The sequence below is a fragment of the Oncorhynchus nerka genome, linkage group LG2 (assembly GCF_034236695.1).
Source record: "Oncorhynchus nerka isolate Pitt River linkage group LG2, Oner_Uvic_2.0, whole genome shotgun sequence".
Lineage (NCBI taxonomy): Eukaryota > Metazoa > Chordata > Actinopteri > Salmoniformes > Salmonidae > Oncorhynchus > Oncorhynchus nerka.
Window position 1 is genome coordinate 54,076,097 of NC_088397.1, and position 15,855 is coordinate 54,091,951.

The 15,855-nt window shown below is 40.9% G+C and overlaps 1 protein-coding gene and 1 long non-coding RNA gene across 2 annotated transcripts in view; both read left to right on the top strand.

Annotated features, from left to right (window-relative positions):
• Window positions 1-5,569: 5,569 nt before the first annotated feature.
• Window positions 5,570-15,855, top strand: part of LOC115138151 (NEDD8-activating enzyme E1 catalytic subunit) — a 31,312-nt gene continuing 21,026 nt past the window's right edge. The window contains exon 1 of the mRNA XM_065000211.1: window positions 5,570-5,744. Coding sequence (XP_064856283.1) covers window positions 5,599-5,744 — 146 coding nt within the window. The 5' untranslated portion in view covers window positions 5,570-5,598. The remainder of the gene's footprint in view (window positions 5,745-15,855) is intronic.
• On the top strand, window positions 5,755-9,341 carry LOC115145691 (uncharacterized). Its single transcript, XR_003866015.2, has 2 exons — window positions 5,755-6,111; window positions 6,552-9,341. It is a non-coding gene; the product is annotated as an uncharacterized LOC115145691 (long non-coding RNA).

The window sequence follows — 15,855 nt, forward strand, 5'->3', positions numbered from 1 at the left end:
ACCGATACGTATAGTAAAGAATGGGCTTTGACGAGATGAAGATTTAAAAAAAGATCATGTTCTTTTTATGTACATCAATTGTTGCTATTTACCATTTGTTCATGACATATGACAAAACTGTTCAGCTGAAGTATCACCAAGGGAATCAAATGTCTGTGGAAAAGATGTTGTTGATATCAAACAATATCTTAAGGGTTTTGGTAGATGTCTGCCCCCTTTGCAGTACAGGGAGAAGAGATGTGGAGATGAGAATATTGAGTAAATATAGCCCGTCTTTTGATGAATCCCAAAGGGTTCATGCTCTTACTTGGATTGATTGGATGCGATACAACACACGGAGGAGCATCTAGCATCTAGTACCTAGTTGGATATTATGCAACATTATTGGAATGTTATAGAGCTCTACAGGTATACTACCATAGCGGTTATGTTGAAGTAGCAGTAAATCAGTAGTGTACCGCCTTTAGAGGATTTAAAATGAGTGGCTGTACAGATGGAACCTCCCTAGCTCTAGTCAAGTTAATATGGTAATATCAGGCCCAGCACCGCCCACCTCCTCGGTAGACACAGGCCCAGGATTTACTCTTGTTGTTACCTCAGCAGAGCGTTTCATTTCCTGGCCATTTGGGTCTGTTAATGGTACAAGCAGGCGTGTGTCAGTACTGGCAATCACTCAGGGTGACGCTGGGAGACAGTGACACACAGCAGCATCATTACCACAGGCAGAAGACAGACTGCCCCTCCCGCCTCCCCGTACTGGCTACACATGATCAGGACCAGGCTGAATTGGCTGGGGTGGAGAGAGGATACTAGTGTGTGTGTGTGTGTGTGTGTGTGTGTGTGTGTGTGTGTGTGTGTGTGTGTGTGCTATGATGAACACATTGTTACAGAACTGGTTTTTAATTAAGAGCCCATCTCAGTTGTGATCTCATGAACACAACACAATATCGTAGGTTATGGAAAATACTGAGCTTACTTAACAATAAATGCCTTCTTGCGTTCTTGTGGGTCGTGTGTTCCTGTGACTCCCCATTTGGTCAAGTACAACGGGATCATTCTAAATAAGCACGTGAGTGACACTTATTGTCTTCTCTCTGGGTGCCTGAAGGATGAGGAGAGTCATTCTAAGTCACTGTCATGGAACTCTGTCCCCACTGCCCTTGCGTTTACCATACAATAAAAAAATGCACTGACTTTGCTGATAACTACTTTATTGCGAAAACATGTACTTACGATGACGGTGATATGTGGTTGTCTCACCTAGCTATCTTCTGAATGAATCAACTGTATGTCGCTCTGGATGAAAGTGTCTGCTAAATGACTCAAATGTAAATGTCATTGTACGACTAGAAAGAAATAATGTGGCCTATTTATGTAGTTACATACTGCATGTACACCTGGATATCCCATTTTAGAAAACAAGAACCACAGAGTAGCCACAGGTGAACAATCTTATGATTCATTAATGCTCAAATGAATGCTCATTATGAATGAAACAGCTCATATTGTACTCTCAACTACTGGCAAGCGTCGTAACAATTATATGATTATGGGGTGCTGCTGTTAAATTGAGTGATAATGGCAGGACATTAAATCCCTTTTTATTACTGTGCATATTGGGGATTCCATTCCATTATATGTGCATATAAAATGACTAATTATCTCAGAATGCGAGATCTACAGCTACAGTACCTCTGTGCCAATCTGCTGGTGGGGCGAAATGGGCTATTAGATTGCAGAAACATACATTTGAAGATACAAAACCCACAATTCACAAGTTTTCCTTTAAAAGTGAATTGGCGAAGTCTGTGGTTTATGAAGTGTTTAATAAAGGCACATTGTCAGAGAAGAGAGACAGGCTGAGGGCCCCACACTGTATCTGTATTCCTATCGCCAGCACAGGGCCTGCAGCACTCCCTCCACTCAGCCACCCCCTCCTCAGTAATGTCCTCAGCGGAGAGGAAGGATATACCCCACTTCCTAGGGCTCCACCCTGCCCAAGCCCAGTGTACCGAGAGAAAAGAGGAGGGTATACAAATGTGGGCCTGAAAGACTCTCCAGGGGATGAACCTGAGGGTGGGAACAGACACACATGAAGCACCAGTCAAAGCCTCTCCACTACAAACACACGTTCACCCATTGGAAAATGTTGGAGGAATGGAGCATCTGTCTGTTAAGGTCCATCATATAAGCTTGTTCCAAAATAGCTCCCCTTTGTCCAGCATTGCAGTGGTAGGCCTGCCTGACAATGTTATATGTGTTATGCCTTGTACATGTATGCCCCTGTGACGTCAATACGTATGCTGGATACTGTGTACCATAGGGCACTGAGGTTTGTCACTCATTCTAAAGCTCTCACTCATTACTCTACCCTCTAGACAAGAGTGGGCTGGCAATCCTTAGCTCTTTGGAGATTAAATCCTTGGCACGTTTTTATTTATACTTGTGTAACTACATTGCCCAGCAGACAAATTAAAACTATCGCCTACACTCACATGACTGACTATGTTTTGTTGATTGTGCCTAAGGCCTATACAGAGCTAGGGGAAAAAATATTTCCAGTTCTCCGCCCCCTCCGCTTGGAACAAGCTGCTAAGGGTCCTGAAATTACAGGAGCCTGTCTTTTTAAATTAGTTTAAAGATAGGTCAAATAATATAATGGAAAATGAAGTGGGGGGCTGTCAATGTTTTGACACCTAGTTGCACTATTTTCCCAAACCATTTTGCAGTTTTTTCGTTTTTGAACCGTTTCCATCTTGAGTTCCAAATATCCATAACGGTTGCCGCAGCATAAGTTTTTTATGAGAGTGATGTCAGAATGCACAAACTGTTCCAAAATGTGATTGTTATGCAACAGGACAGTCAACCTGCGCCGCCCTCAAACCAATGCACACTGCCTGCTAATTATCTGTAGGCTATGTTACAACTTGTCGATTTCTAACTATTTTCTAACAAGTTTTCATTTCTTAACAACAGTTTGAATTGAGGTGTGTTCTGCCTCCTCATTAATTCACATAAGAAGTAGCCCATTTCATTGTTGCGGACAATTTATGTTTGAGGATTTACTGAGCTGGACAAACTGCTCTCTTTTCAACAAGAGCCCAAGCACTTCCCCAGTGTTTCCTAGATCAAGTATGAAGACATTGTGCATCTCTAGTCAGAACAGAACTTGCACAAACTTTTCCCCCTGGCTCATTATCCAGCTGGCGCCCTCATTGCCTTCATTGTTGTTTTACTTACAAATAATAACTTTGGACATGTGTACATCGAAGATGTGTAATACGCTGATAAGTGGCCAAAGTAAGCTAATATTTTTCCAGTGGGCGCAGCAGTCTTTGACTTTGACTTTGTTTATTTGCGTTTATAGTGAATGGCATTCGGGCGTTTTTGCTTGTCAAACATAAACAAACATGGCTCCTATCATAAAGAATTTAGCTGCTGTTAACTGCTGTGACCTGCATCTCTTTTCTAAACAATATTAATAGTTTCCCTTGTGCTCGCTCACCAGAGATGTGGTACATTGCAAACAAGTCTAGCTGTTAGGTCGCTAACTCGTGCTTTTATGTTGTCAACTACATAATGTACAAAAGTCAACAAGAAGCAGCAGCAAAGAAATGATTTTGATGAAACACTCATCAATGTCATGCCAATATTTAAATGAGGGGCTGTTCATTTTTCTGGTAACCTGTTATTTAGACTGGTTTATGGAATGAATTTGGCTGTGGATGTGTTCGCATTTATCTTTTACAATAAAGGGCGAAATTTAGGAATAAAATTGAGTACCTTTTATTTCCCATCATTACAAAACATTGTTTTGATGCTTTTCAGACAACAATGCTGTTCAGATGCATTTGTTGCATCATACGTTCTGTTGCTACTGTTCCAACCACATATTTGCGATGGTACGCTGCAGGGACCACTCAACAATGAGCACAAATATGTGTCAATTAAGCTGTGCTTTGTGTTTTATGTTATAAATGTGTCTGCAACTTTGTCTGCTGCTATTTAGGCCAGGTCTCTCTTGTAAAAGAGATTGTTCATCTCAGTGAGACAAAACTGGTCAAATAAAGGTAAAAAATGTATAACAAATAAACTGTCCATAGTCAAATAAATAATTCCAGGTTCTTTGTTTTGTTCAGCAGATGAAATTCTGCAGGACTGGGGATAGGTTCTTATCTTTCCAACGTAATCTCATTCAGCATGGGGAGCCAATGCTATTGGAGGAACACAAGACATGGAATGACAGGAAGTATACTGAGGAGGACAGGAAATAAGAAGCACAAGCAGGAATAAACGGGGTTGAAATAGCCGGAGAGGAAATTTCCGTTCCTCTGTTTGAAGGCTTTCTTGTAGTTATATTCCTGTTCTGTGTTTGAAAGACACAGCCGGCGCTTCCCTGTCAGATGCAGGTACTGATAGGAAGATCACATTCAAACATTCAATACAATGATACAGATCAGCACCGAGGAGACACCAAACCACTTCTCCCTGTCTAGAGGCACATTAGGACTGATAAACCTTTTTAGTGTGAAAATAATATACAGTGCCTTCAGAAAGTATTCACACCCCTTGACTCTTTCCACATTTAGTTGTGTTACAGCTTGAATTTTTACAAATTAATTTAAAATGAAAAGCTGAAATGTCTTGAGTCAATAAGTTTTCAACCCCTTTGTTATGACAAGCCTAAATAAGTTCAGGAGTACAAATATAATAAGTTGCATGGACAGTGTTTAAAAATATATTTTTTAATATATTAAAAAGTCCCTATTATATATTTTTTTATTCAATTCAGTCTTTTATGAGAACTGTAGCCCCTATTTGCAAACCAGTGGTGGCAAAAGTATCCAATTTTCATACTTGAGTAAAAGTAAGGATACCTTAAAAGAAAATGACTCAAGTAAAAGTGAAAGTCACCCAGTAAAATACTACTTGAGTAAAAGTCTAAAAATACTTGGTTTTAAATGTACTTAAGTATCAAAAGTAAAAGTATAAATAATTTAAAATGTCTTATATTAAGTAAACCAGACAACACAATGGTCTTGTTTAAAAAATACTTACAGATAGCCAGGGGCACAGTTCAACACTCAGACAAAATTCACAAATGAAGCATTTGTGTTTTGCGAGTCTGCCAGATCAGAGCCATTAGGAATGACCAGGGATGTTTTCTTGATAAGTCCATGATATGAATTATACAATTTTCCTGTCCTTGCAAAGCATTCAAAATGTAACGAGTACTTTTGAGTGTCAGGGAAAATGTAAGGAGTACAAAGTACATTCTTTTCTTTAAGAATGTAATGGAGTAAAAGTAAAAGTTGTCAAAAATATAAATAGTAAAGTAAAGTACTTATACCCCAAAAAACGATTTTAAAGTATTTTTAGTCAAGTACTTTACACCACTGCTGCAAACACAGGGTGTCTGCGGAAAGCTGAGTATCTTGGCTATTGATTGGTTCCTTGAAAATCTTTGGTGTGACTTACTACCATATATGGAGATACAAATATTTAAGGGAAGGTTGAGCAGATAACCTAATTTCAAGATGGCTGCTACCTACATTTCAGACAGCGTTGTGAAGCATAAACAAAATAAACACAGAATACATGATACACACTGAAAGCCAGGACTCCATGGATCATGAGGATATATTAATTGTCTGCCTGGGACCTACCATTATTGATCACCAGCCCCGAGAGTCAAAATGTTTATTTTACACAATATTTTCACCAAACAGCAAACATCTTACAAGGTAAGCTTCAGTTTGGTCTGTGTTTGAGCTATAGGTATCAAATGAATCCTTAGGTTGTTAGGAACAAATCTAGCCTATTGCCATTGTTATCTGATGAAGTATGACTTAATGAAAACATTGAATGTCCACGAGTGACTATATCTTTGCGCATCAAAAATATGATGTCGCCTGCTTACGTGCTGTAGGCATCCATTACACAGGGGAATGGCTACTAAAAAGACAACTATGAATAAGTATACCGAAATAGAATCTTTGAATAAAATACCGGAGTCAGACTCGAGAATCAGGGGAGCGATTTGGACAACGAGGTTTTCGACTCGGCTGATGAAGATTGCTTTCTAGAAGGATTGGATCCACTTTTAGATCTGTAAGTCAATTATTTTCATGACTTTATATTTCTAATTTACTATATGTATTTTTAGTTTTTTACAAGTTGTCTGCTCTTAGTGCTTTGGATTTAGTTCACATAGGCCTATTTAACAAATAATTTAAATGTTATATAATTCCAAAGTAGTTATTGTCTATGTTTCATATTAGTTCACTGTTAGTTACAAGTTTCATCCTTGTAACTTTGGAGAGGCTAATAAACTCTCATGGTCATTGTTTATTTGTGGTTCTCACCTTTGTCTCCGAAGTGTTACTGTTTGCATTGTGTGTGTGTGTGCTTCACACCTTCTATGTGAGTCACTGTACAGACAAAGTTAAGGTTTGGTGTTTTTACATTACAGTAATATTGTTTTGTAGATTTTGTCAAATGTAATTCTATGTGTCTTACAACAATATATCCCTTTATTTTATTCACCACAGACTGGAGTTTGCAGAAGATTTGGATGTTGACGTTTGGGAGCCACCCTTCCCCAGCAAGCGCCCCCGCCGGTCAAGGTCTTCACCCCCCACTGCTATATCAATCAGCCCGTCTGATGGTTCTACATCCATTTTTTTTCATAGACCTCTTGAAAAAGAAAATAGGGGCTTGTGGCACCATTTGTCCTAACAGAACCAGTTTCCCCGAGACCATTTAAACAGCATGACAAAGACAGCGGAGAGGGGGACCATACGTTGGATCAGGACTAACAAGCTGCTTTTTGTGAAATGGAAGGACACTAGGGAAATAACCATGCTCACCACACAGCATAAGGCATTCAATAACAACCATGTCTCAAGGAGGGTGAAAAATGGGTATGGGTGAGGAAGAACATCCCCATTCCTGTTTCTGTGAAGGACTACAATGACAGCATGCTCTGATAGGCTACAACCAGGTCATCCACAAGACCAGGAAGTGGTATAAGACTATGTTTTTTACCACTTTGTGGACATTGCTACAGTAAATGCTTTCTTTCATTCTCCACAAGCAGATGGCCAAAGCAAAAGGTCAAACCCCTCTCTCCCAGTTGGCCTTCAGAGAGCAGCTGGTGTTGGAAATGGCTGAATTGGGGGCCCAAAGCAACTTCACAATCGTCACAAGACCCACTCAAGGTGGGCTCCACTATCCAACACACATGCAAAAAGACAAAAGGAAGAACTGCAAGCATTGCACAAAACACAGGTGGGGGGAAAAGGGTGAAATGCCAGATCTTCTGTCTGAAATGCCAGTTCACTTTTTGTTTCCTGGCAGAGGGGGACTGCTTCAAAGACTATCAGGACGTGCACAAGCCATGGTGAAAGTGAAATCTAATCATCTACACAGCGGATGTAAAACAAACACGAACGCAATTGGTAAATAGTTAGCTAGTTTTTATAGTTTTTGCACCTTTTTTAGTGAAGGACACGTGTGTAACCAAGTTTGTGTTTGATAAGACATTTTATATATATTTTTAACGTATATATGTTGCTTTTATATTATTTTTGTAAACAGTTCATTTTGATTTAGGACCAATACATTGGATATGCCTAAGCTAAATGTTAAGGCACTTTGGAGAGGTTGATGTGTTTTCAGCTCTGGTCATCAATAATTCACTTATAGATTATCAATGACTTTCAAGATGACTTTCAAAATTGAACAAGGTTATTTTGTGTGTGCTTGACCTTGTGTATTCTGAGCTATGTAACTCCTATCTGTCTTCTGATCATTTCCTCATAATCTCCCAGATGTCTTCTTTCCAAATATACCAAGGATTTGCATGTCAGAATCATGTAATTACACATGAATAGCAGATACTTTTGGGTATGTCTACTTAGACGGAAATCTTAATTTTGCCATTACATGTAAGAGGTTGATGACTACCTCATCTCTGTACCCCACACATACAATTATATGTATGGTCCCTCGGTCGAGCAGTGAATTTCAAACACAGATTCAACCACAAAGACCAGGGAGGTTTTTCCAATGCATCGCAAGAAAGGGCACCTATAGGTAGAGGGGTCAAAATAAAAAAAAACAGCCCTTTGAGGATGGTGACATTACTAATTACCCTTTGGATGGTGTATCAATACACCCAGTCATTATAAAGATATGAGCGTCCTTCCTAACTCAGTTGCCGATAGGTCAATAGTGACTTTAAAACAGTTAAAGAGTTGAATGGCTGTGATAGGAGAAAACTGAGGTTCGATCAACAACAATACAAACCTAATTGACTGAGTGAAAAGAAGGAAGCCTGGACAGAATACCTTGTAGCAAGGCACTACAGTAATACTGCAAAAAAATGTGGCAAAGCAATTAGCTTTTTGTCCTGAATACAAAGAGTTATTTTGGGGGAAAATCCAATACAACACATTACTGAGTACCACTCCATATTTTCAAGAATAGTGGTGGCTGCATCATGTTATGGGTATGTTTGTAATCTTTAAGGATTGGGGAGTTTGTCAGGATAAAAAAGAAACCGAATAGAGCTAAGCACATGCAAAATCCTACTAAGCACAGGCAAAAACCTGGTTCAGTCTGCTTTCCACCTGACACTGGGAGATAAACAATGACTTACAGTTTTGGATTAAATCTGCATAAACATCTATGGCAAGACTTTAAAATGGTTGTCTAGCAATGATCAATAACCAACTTGACAGAGCATGAAGAATTTTGAAAATATTAATGTGCAAATATTAAACACTCCAGGTGTGCAAAGCTCTTAGAAACTTACCCCAAAAGACTCTCAGCTGTAATCGCTGCCAAAGGTGATTCTAACATGCATTGACTCAGGGGTGTGAATACATGTAAATGAGCTATTTCTGTATTTCCTTTTCAATCAATTTGCAGAAATGTCGAAAAACATGTTTTCACTATGTCATTATGGGGTGTTGTGTGTAGATGGGTGAGAAAAAACATATATTTAATCCATTTTAAATGTATGCTGTAACACAACTACATGTGAAATAAGTCAAGTGGTATGAATACATTCTGAAGGTGCTGTATAATGTGTGCAGTAATATTAGCACTATTACAGGTCCCAAAAACAGATTCAACTCAATTTGTTTAATATGCTTGGTGACTACTATAGTAAGCCTATACCAAGTGTAAACATTGTTATATGACAGAAGAAACGGCCTTGCATTCTTAAAACAAAACATCTAAGATTGTCCTTTTGTCCAATGCATATTCAACGTGTGTGTAAATGTTACTATTGGGCCATTATAAACACTGGGATCAATGTGAATTCCACTATAGATGCGTCTTTGACTTAGCCTACTTCAGATCCAGCCAACATCACAGAGGCAGGGCCTTTCCTCCGTCTTAGAAAAGCTCTTGGGGACAACAGTGGGAAAAAACATGCGAAACAAGGTCAGTGCTAGCCCTCCACCCCTCCTGGCAGGAACTGCCGAACACAAACTGCCTGTATGTGGGGATCTGCCCATTAGAAACAGGAAGTACAAAGTGCAAACCAGCAATAACGTCCCACCCACTCCTCAAACCAGGAAGACAGCAGAATGTATTACAGCTTCACTGATACTATTATGATTAAGACTATTCCAATGCAGGCCCTGGGTCAGTTGTTAAAGGGAGGATGTGGGGGTCATCAAAACATTTTCGAGGTGAAAAGGTACACGTTGTACAGGTTGAAAGATGGAGATCTGAAAATCCCTCAAATCCATTGATATGTAGCCAAAGTTCTTGAAAGTGTATCCAGCATCTACACTCATTTGACATTAAATCATCCCCTAGTAGATTATGTATGTATTTACTTCCACCTTTCCATTCACGTCTAGGGACTCTATGCATTTGCTGCTATCTTGCTTCCTCCACTCTGTCAACCTGATGACAAGAAGACAAACTGAAGCTCACAGATCTGAACCATTAAACGCACAACATGCATTTTCACAGCAGAAAGACATATTTACTACGCTTCTGGCACAATGACTACACCCAGGCAATTTCAGCTGAAAGTAAACACATCCATCACATTTTAAATAATTTAACAAGTGTGTAATGCACATCAGGGGATGTTGTAACTTCTCAAAGGATATGTTCTGTGTTGGACTGTGATGTCATGCCTTTCATAGACTCCTGCTATGTCTGCACCCTAACAAAGGCCATTGTGTTCTGGAACTGTTGCTTGTATAAAAGAACTTATGTAAATCAAATTTTATTTGTCACATGAGCCAAATACAACAAGTGTAGACCGTACAGGGAAATGCTTACTTACAAGCCCTTAACCAACAACGCTTCAAGAAGTTTTAATGGGAAAAAATTGTTAAGTAAAAAATGTAAAATAAAAGTAACAAATAATTAAACAGCAGCAGTAAAATAACAACAGTGAGGCGATATACAGGGGGTACCGGTACAGAGTCAATGTGGAGGCTATATACATGGGGTACCGGTACAGAGTCAATGTGGAGGCTATATACATGGGGTACCGGTACAGAGTCAATGTGGAGGCTATATACATGGGGTACCGGTACAGAGTCAATGTGGAGGCTATATACAGGGGGTACCAGTACAGAGTCAATGTGGAGGCTATATACAGGGGGTACCGGTACAGAGTCAATGTGGAGACTATATACATGGGGTACCGGTACAGAGTCAATGTGGAGGCTATATACATGGGGTACCGGTACAGAGTCAATGTGGAGGCTATATACAGGGGGTACCAGTACAGAGTCAATGTGGAGACTATATACAGGGGGTACCGGTACAGAGTCAATGTGGAGGCTATATACAGGGGGTACCAGTACAGAGTCAATGTGGAGGCTATATACAGGGGGTACCGGTACAGAGTCAATGTGGAGGCTATATACAGGGGGTACCGGTACAGAGTCAATGTGGAGGCTATATACAGGGGGTACCGGTACAGAGTCAATGTGGAGGCTATATACAGGGGGTACCGGTACAGAGTCAATGTGGAGGCTATATACAGGGGGTACCGGTACAGAGTCAATGTGGAGACTATATACAGGGGGTACCGGTACAGAGTCAATGTGGAGACTATATACAGGGGGTACCGGTACAGAGTCAATGTGAAGGCTATATACAGGGGGTACCGGTACAGAGTCAATGTGCGGCGGCACCAGTTAGTCCAGGTAATATGTACATGTAGGCAGAGTTAAAGTGACTAGGCATAGTGCATAGATGATAAACAGAGAGTAGCAGCAGTGTAAAAGAGGGGTCAGGGTAGCCAATTGAATAGCTGTTCAGTAGTCTTATGGCTCGGTGGTAGAAGCTGTTGAGAAGATTTTTGACCTAGACTTGGCGCTCCAGTACTGCTTGCCATGCGGTAGCAGAGAGAACAGTCCGTGACTAGGGTGGCTGGAGTCTTTGACAATTTTTACGGCCTTCCTCTGACACCGCCTGGTATAGAGGTCCTGGATGGCAGGAAGCTTGGCCCCAGTGATGTACTGGGCCGTTCGCACTACCCTCTGGAGTGCCTAGCGGTAGGAGGCCGAGCAGTTGCCATACCAGGCAGTGATGCAACCAGTCAGGATGTTCTCGATGGTGCAGCTGTAGAACCTTTTGAGGATCTGAGGACCTGAGGGGGAATAGGCTTTGTTGTGCCCTATTCACGACTGTCTTAGTGTGTTTGGACCATAATAGTTTGTTGATGTGGACACCAAGGAACTTGAAGCTCTCAACCTGCTCCACTGCAGCCCCGTCGATGAGAATGGGGGCATGCTTGGTCCTCCTTTTCCTATAGTCCACAATCATCTCCTTTGTCTTGATCACGTTGAGGGAGAGGTTGTTGTCCTGCCAGCTCTCTGACCTCCTCCCTATAGGCTGTCTCATCATTGTCAGTGATCAGGCCAACCACTGTTGTGTCATCTGCAAACTTAATGATGGTGTTGGAGTCGTGCCTGGCCATGCAGTCATGGGTGAACATGGAGTTCAGGAGGGGACTGAGCACACACCCCTGAGGGGCCCCTGTGTTGAGAACCAGCGTGGCGGATGTGTTGCTACCTACCCTTACCACCAGGAGGCGGCACATCAGGAAGTCCAGGATCCAGTTGCAGAGGGAGGTGTTTAGTCCCAGGGTCATTAGCTTAGTCATAAGATTTGTGGGCACTATGGTGTTGAACGCTGAGCTGTAGTCAATGAATAGCATTCTCACGTAGGTGTTCCTTTTGTCCAGGTGTGAAAGGGTGGTGTGGAGTGTAATAGAGATTGTATCATCTGTGGATCTGTTGGTGCCGTATTAAAATTGGAGTGAGTCTAGGGTTTCTGGGATAATGGTGATGTTGTGAGCCATGACCAGCCATTCAAAGGCTACATATTGGAAACATATTGGTATTACAGACTCAGGTTGAAAATGTCAGTGAAGACACTTGCCAGTTGGTCAGCGCATGCTCGGAGTACATGTCCTGGTAATCCGTCTGGCCCCGCGGCCTTGTATTTAAAGGTCTTACTCACATCGGCTACGGACAGCGTGATCACACAGTCGTCCGGAGCAGCTGATGCTCTCATGCATGCTTCAGTGTTACTTGCCTCGTAGCGAGCATAGAAGTAATTTAGTTAATCTGGTAGCCTCCTGACTCTGGGCAGATCTCGGCTGTGCTTCCCTTTGTAGTCTGTAATAGTTTGCAAGCCCTGCCACATCTGACGAGCGTCGGTGCCGGTGTAGTACGATTCAATCTTAGTCCTGTATTGATGCTTTGCCTGTTTGATGGTTTGTCAGAGGGCAATAATCATTGTATTTTTACCTCCCACTATATAAGGGCCATTTTACTCTTGAACTTCTTCTCTGTGAAATCAGAGATAGATCTCCCTCACAGCTGCTTGATTAAAGATTTTTATATTATACAATTAAGTAGTCTCTGCCTTAGTCTTTGGTTAGAGTTTTCCACAATACTGCTTTAATGCGCAATTGTTGGAGGGAGTACATTTCCTAATTTATTCAGACGCACTTGGCAAGCTACAAGATTTATATTATAGCAAGGAGATTCACACACACGCACATGCACCCACGTGCACAAGCCAGTCGACACTGTGTCTTTGTTGAGTGCGTATATGGATGGTATAATAATGTTCTGAATAACATAGATAAATCACAGGAGCCTTAATCAAACCACTAAGGCGGAGAGAGTAATGAATCACTCACGGCGCAATAACAATCTGGGTAGTGTCCCTCTATCCTCTCCTCGCCCTGACAGCACCGCTCACTGCCCTCCATGGAAGACAATGGTGACACATCATCATTACTACTATCACCACTGTAGACTTAGCATACTCTAAATGTCCAGTATGGCAATGGGACTCATGTTAGAATAACCTTTCCCCCCACAAAATACAATCTATATAAAATGAATGGACACAAATGCTAATGTGTTTGACTTTAAAATGGTACATTTCAGTGCCAAAAACTGATGCCAGGTTCTAGTGAGAGTCCCCACGCTCACTAACAAAGAGAGGCTGCTGCCTACATACACACTTCAAATCATTGGCCACTTTAATAAATGGATCACTAGTCACTTTAATAATGCCACTTTAATAATGTTTACAAATCTTGCATTACTCATCTCATATGTATATACTGTATTTTATACCATCTATTGCATCTTGCCTATGTCCTGCAAGACAGGAATGTCAGTGTTCTGCCATGGCCAGCGAAGAGCCCAGATCTCAATCCCATTGAGCACGTCTGGGACCTGTTTGAATGGAGGGTGAGGGCTAGGGCCATTCCCCCCCAGAAATGTCTGGGAACTTGCAGGTGCCTTGGTGGAAGAGTGGGGTAACATCTCACAGTAAGACCTGGCAAATCTGGTGCAGTCCATGAGGAGGAGATGCACTTCAGTACTTAATGCAGCTGGTGGCTACACCAGATACTGACTTCAATTTTGATTTTGCCGCCCCCCCTTGTTCAGTTTATGTCGCAGTTGTTGAATCTTGTTATGTTCATACAAATATTTACACATGTTAAGTTTGCTGAAAATAAACACAGTTGACAGTGAGAGGACGTTTTCTTTTTTTGCTGAGTATATAAGCACACGCATTTCGCTCCACTCGCAATAACATCTGCAAACCATGTGTATGTCACAAATAATATGTGATTTGATTTGATCACAGACGGACTATCCCATTATGATTGAGTGTTGGACTAGGATTCCTCTGGTCACTACAGTCCCTCCCTGGTTACAACAGTAACTGTACTATGATGGATAACAGAAAGTTCCAACAGGTCAAGGGAGAACCTGTGACATTCAGAATGTTCTTGAAAAGAGAGAATTGACAGATGACGTGGTGTTCTCACTTCCTCAAAGCGCCTCAAGTATCCTCAACTCGAGAGGAATCTCACACGAGAGGGCAGGAATGGATACCTGAGGAGTGTTTTTCACTGCATTGTGTAGCTAGGCTATCACTGCCTTATGTAAGCTGTAGCCTACCATGTGGCATGTTATTACACTAATATGAGAACATCTCTCTTCTATTATGAAGACATCTGCTCATTTCTTCAATTAGACTACACACAGTATCTTATCACAGTTGTATTGACCATCAGGACTTGATTAGGAAAATCCTGAATGATGGTGCACTTTGATCAATATCCATAGGAGTCAGATAACTTCTTCAACAGATACGAAGACGATGAGGGATTCTTTATAAAACCCAGACAAATGAAGACCATGATTCTCAAGAAATGCAGTTCATAGAATAGTCCTTTGGAGGAAGGATTATTGTCATTTATATCTAAAAGCATAATTGAGAAATTATTTATTACATTTTGGCCTTACCCAGGTCTCCTTTAAGACTTCACAGGGTTTCATCCGTAGGTGCTACAAAGCAAACAGTGGTGTCAGTCAATCACTCCTAAAAGATGAAGACTTTGTTCTAAAAAACTTCTCATTTCGTTTGATTTTTGATCTTCCTTCAACATAATGTGGGATCTACTGATGCTCAGGTTGTCTGGGACACTTTCAAAAATGTGTTCAGACACCATTCAGTCAAGTGCTCATCATGGGGGGGGGGGGGGGTTGGATATACAGTATGTTAGGAGGGAAAATGAATTAACTGAGGATATAAATTACTAATGGTATTACTTACAGATCAAACGCAGCTTGGATGGGAAAAGTGGAAAAGTGGTACATGCTTTTTTTTGTAGGTTGAACCAAAGGAATCAACATAAGAAAACTGTCATAAAACTGCTTTCCTCTGAAGGGCTTAATTTATTATCACCCAACCAGATAATACAGGAGAAAGTACAATATTTCAGTCACATTTCTTCTTTCAAGGAGCAGCTAACCTTCCCTGAAGACGATGGGTACCAGTTAATGGAAATACAAAAAGCATCCTGTGAGGGGTTGATTGCTGACGATGAACTACTAATGTAAATGAACCCTTTCAAAACTGGTGTACAGGGTCTTTTTTTTACACTGTTTAAAATGTTCCTTTGAACAGGGAGAACTATCAACAACCCAATGAGAGAGACTGATTACATTTCTATTGAGGCAGGAGGCAAATGGCCAGCATAAAATCCCTGTACACCTCAAACACTAGAGACCCTCTGTGACACCCGCATTGTATTAAAATGTGTATCATTGGAATAAAGAAAGTAATAAGCAAAATGACTCAGTGAGCAATGTGGCTTTATTGAGGGTCACTACATTGGTGACAATATTCCTTATTTTCTGGAAACGATTGAACATTATGTAAAAGAAGAAAAGATGGGTTTGGTGTTCATTGCAGATTTTTTAGCAGGATTTTGATAAGAAAAGGTGGGATTTCATTCATAGGTGCTTTCAGTATTTACATTTTGTT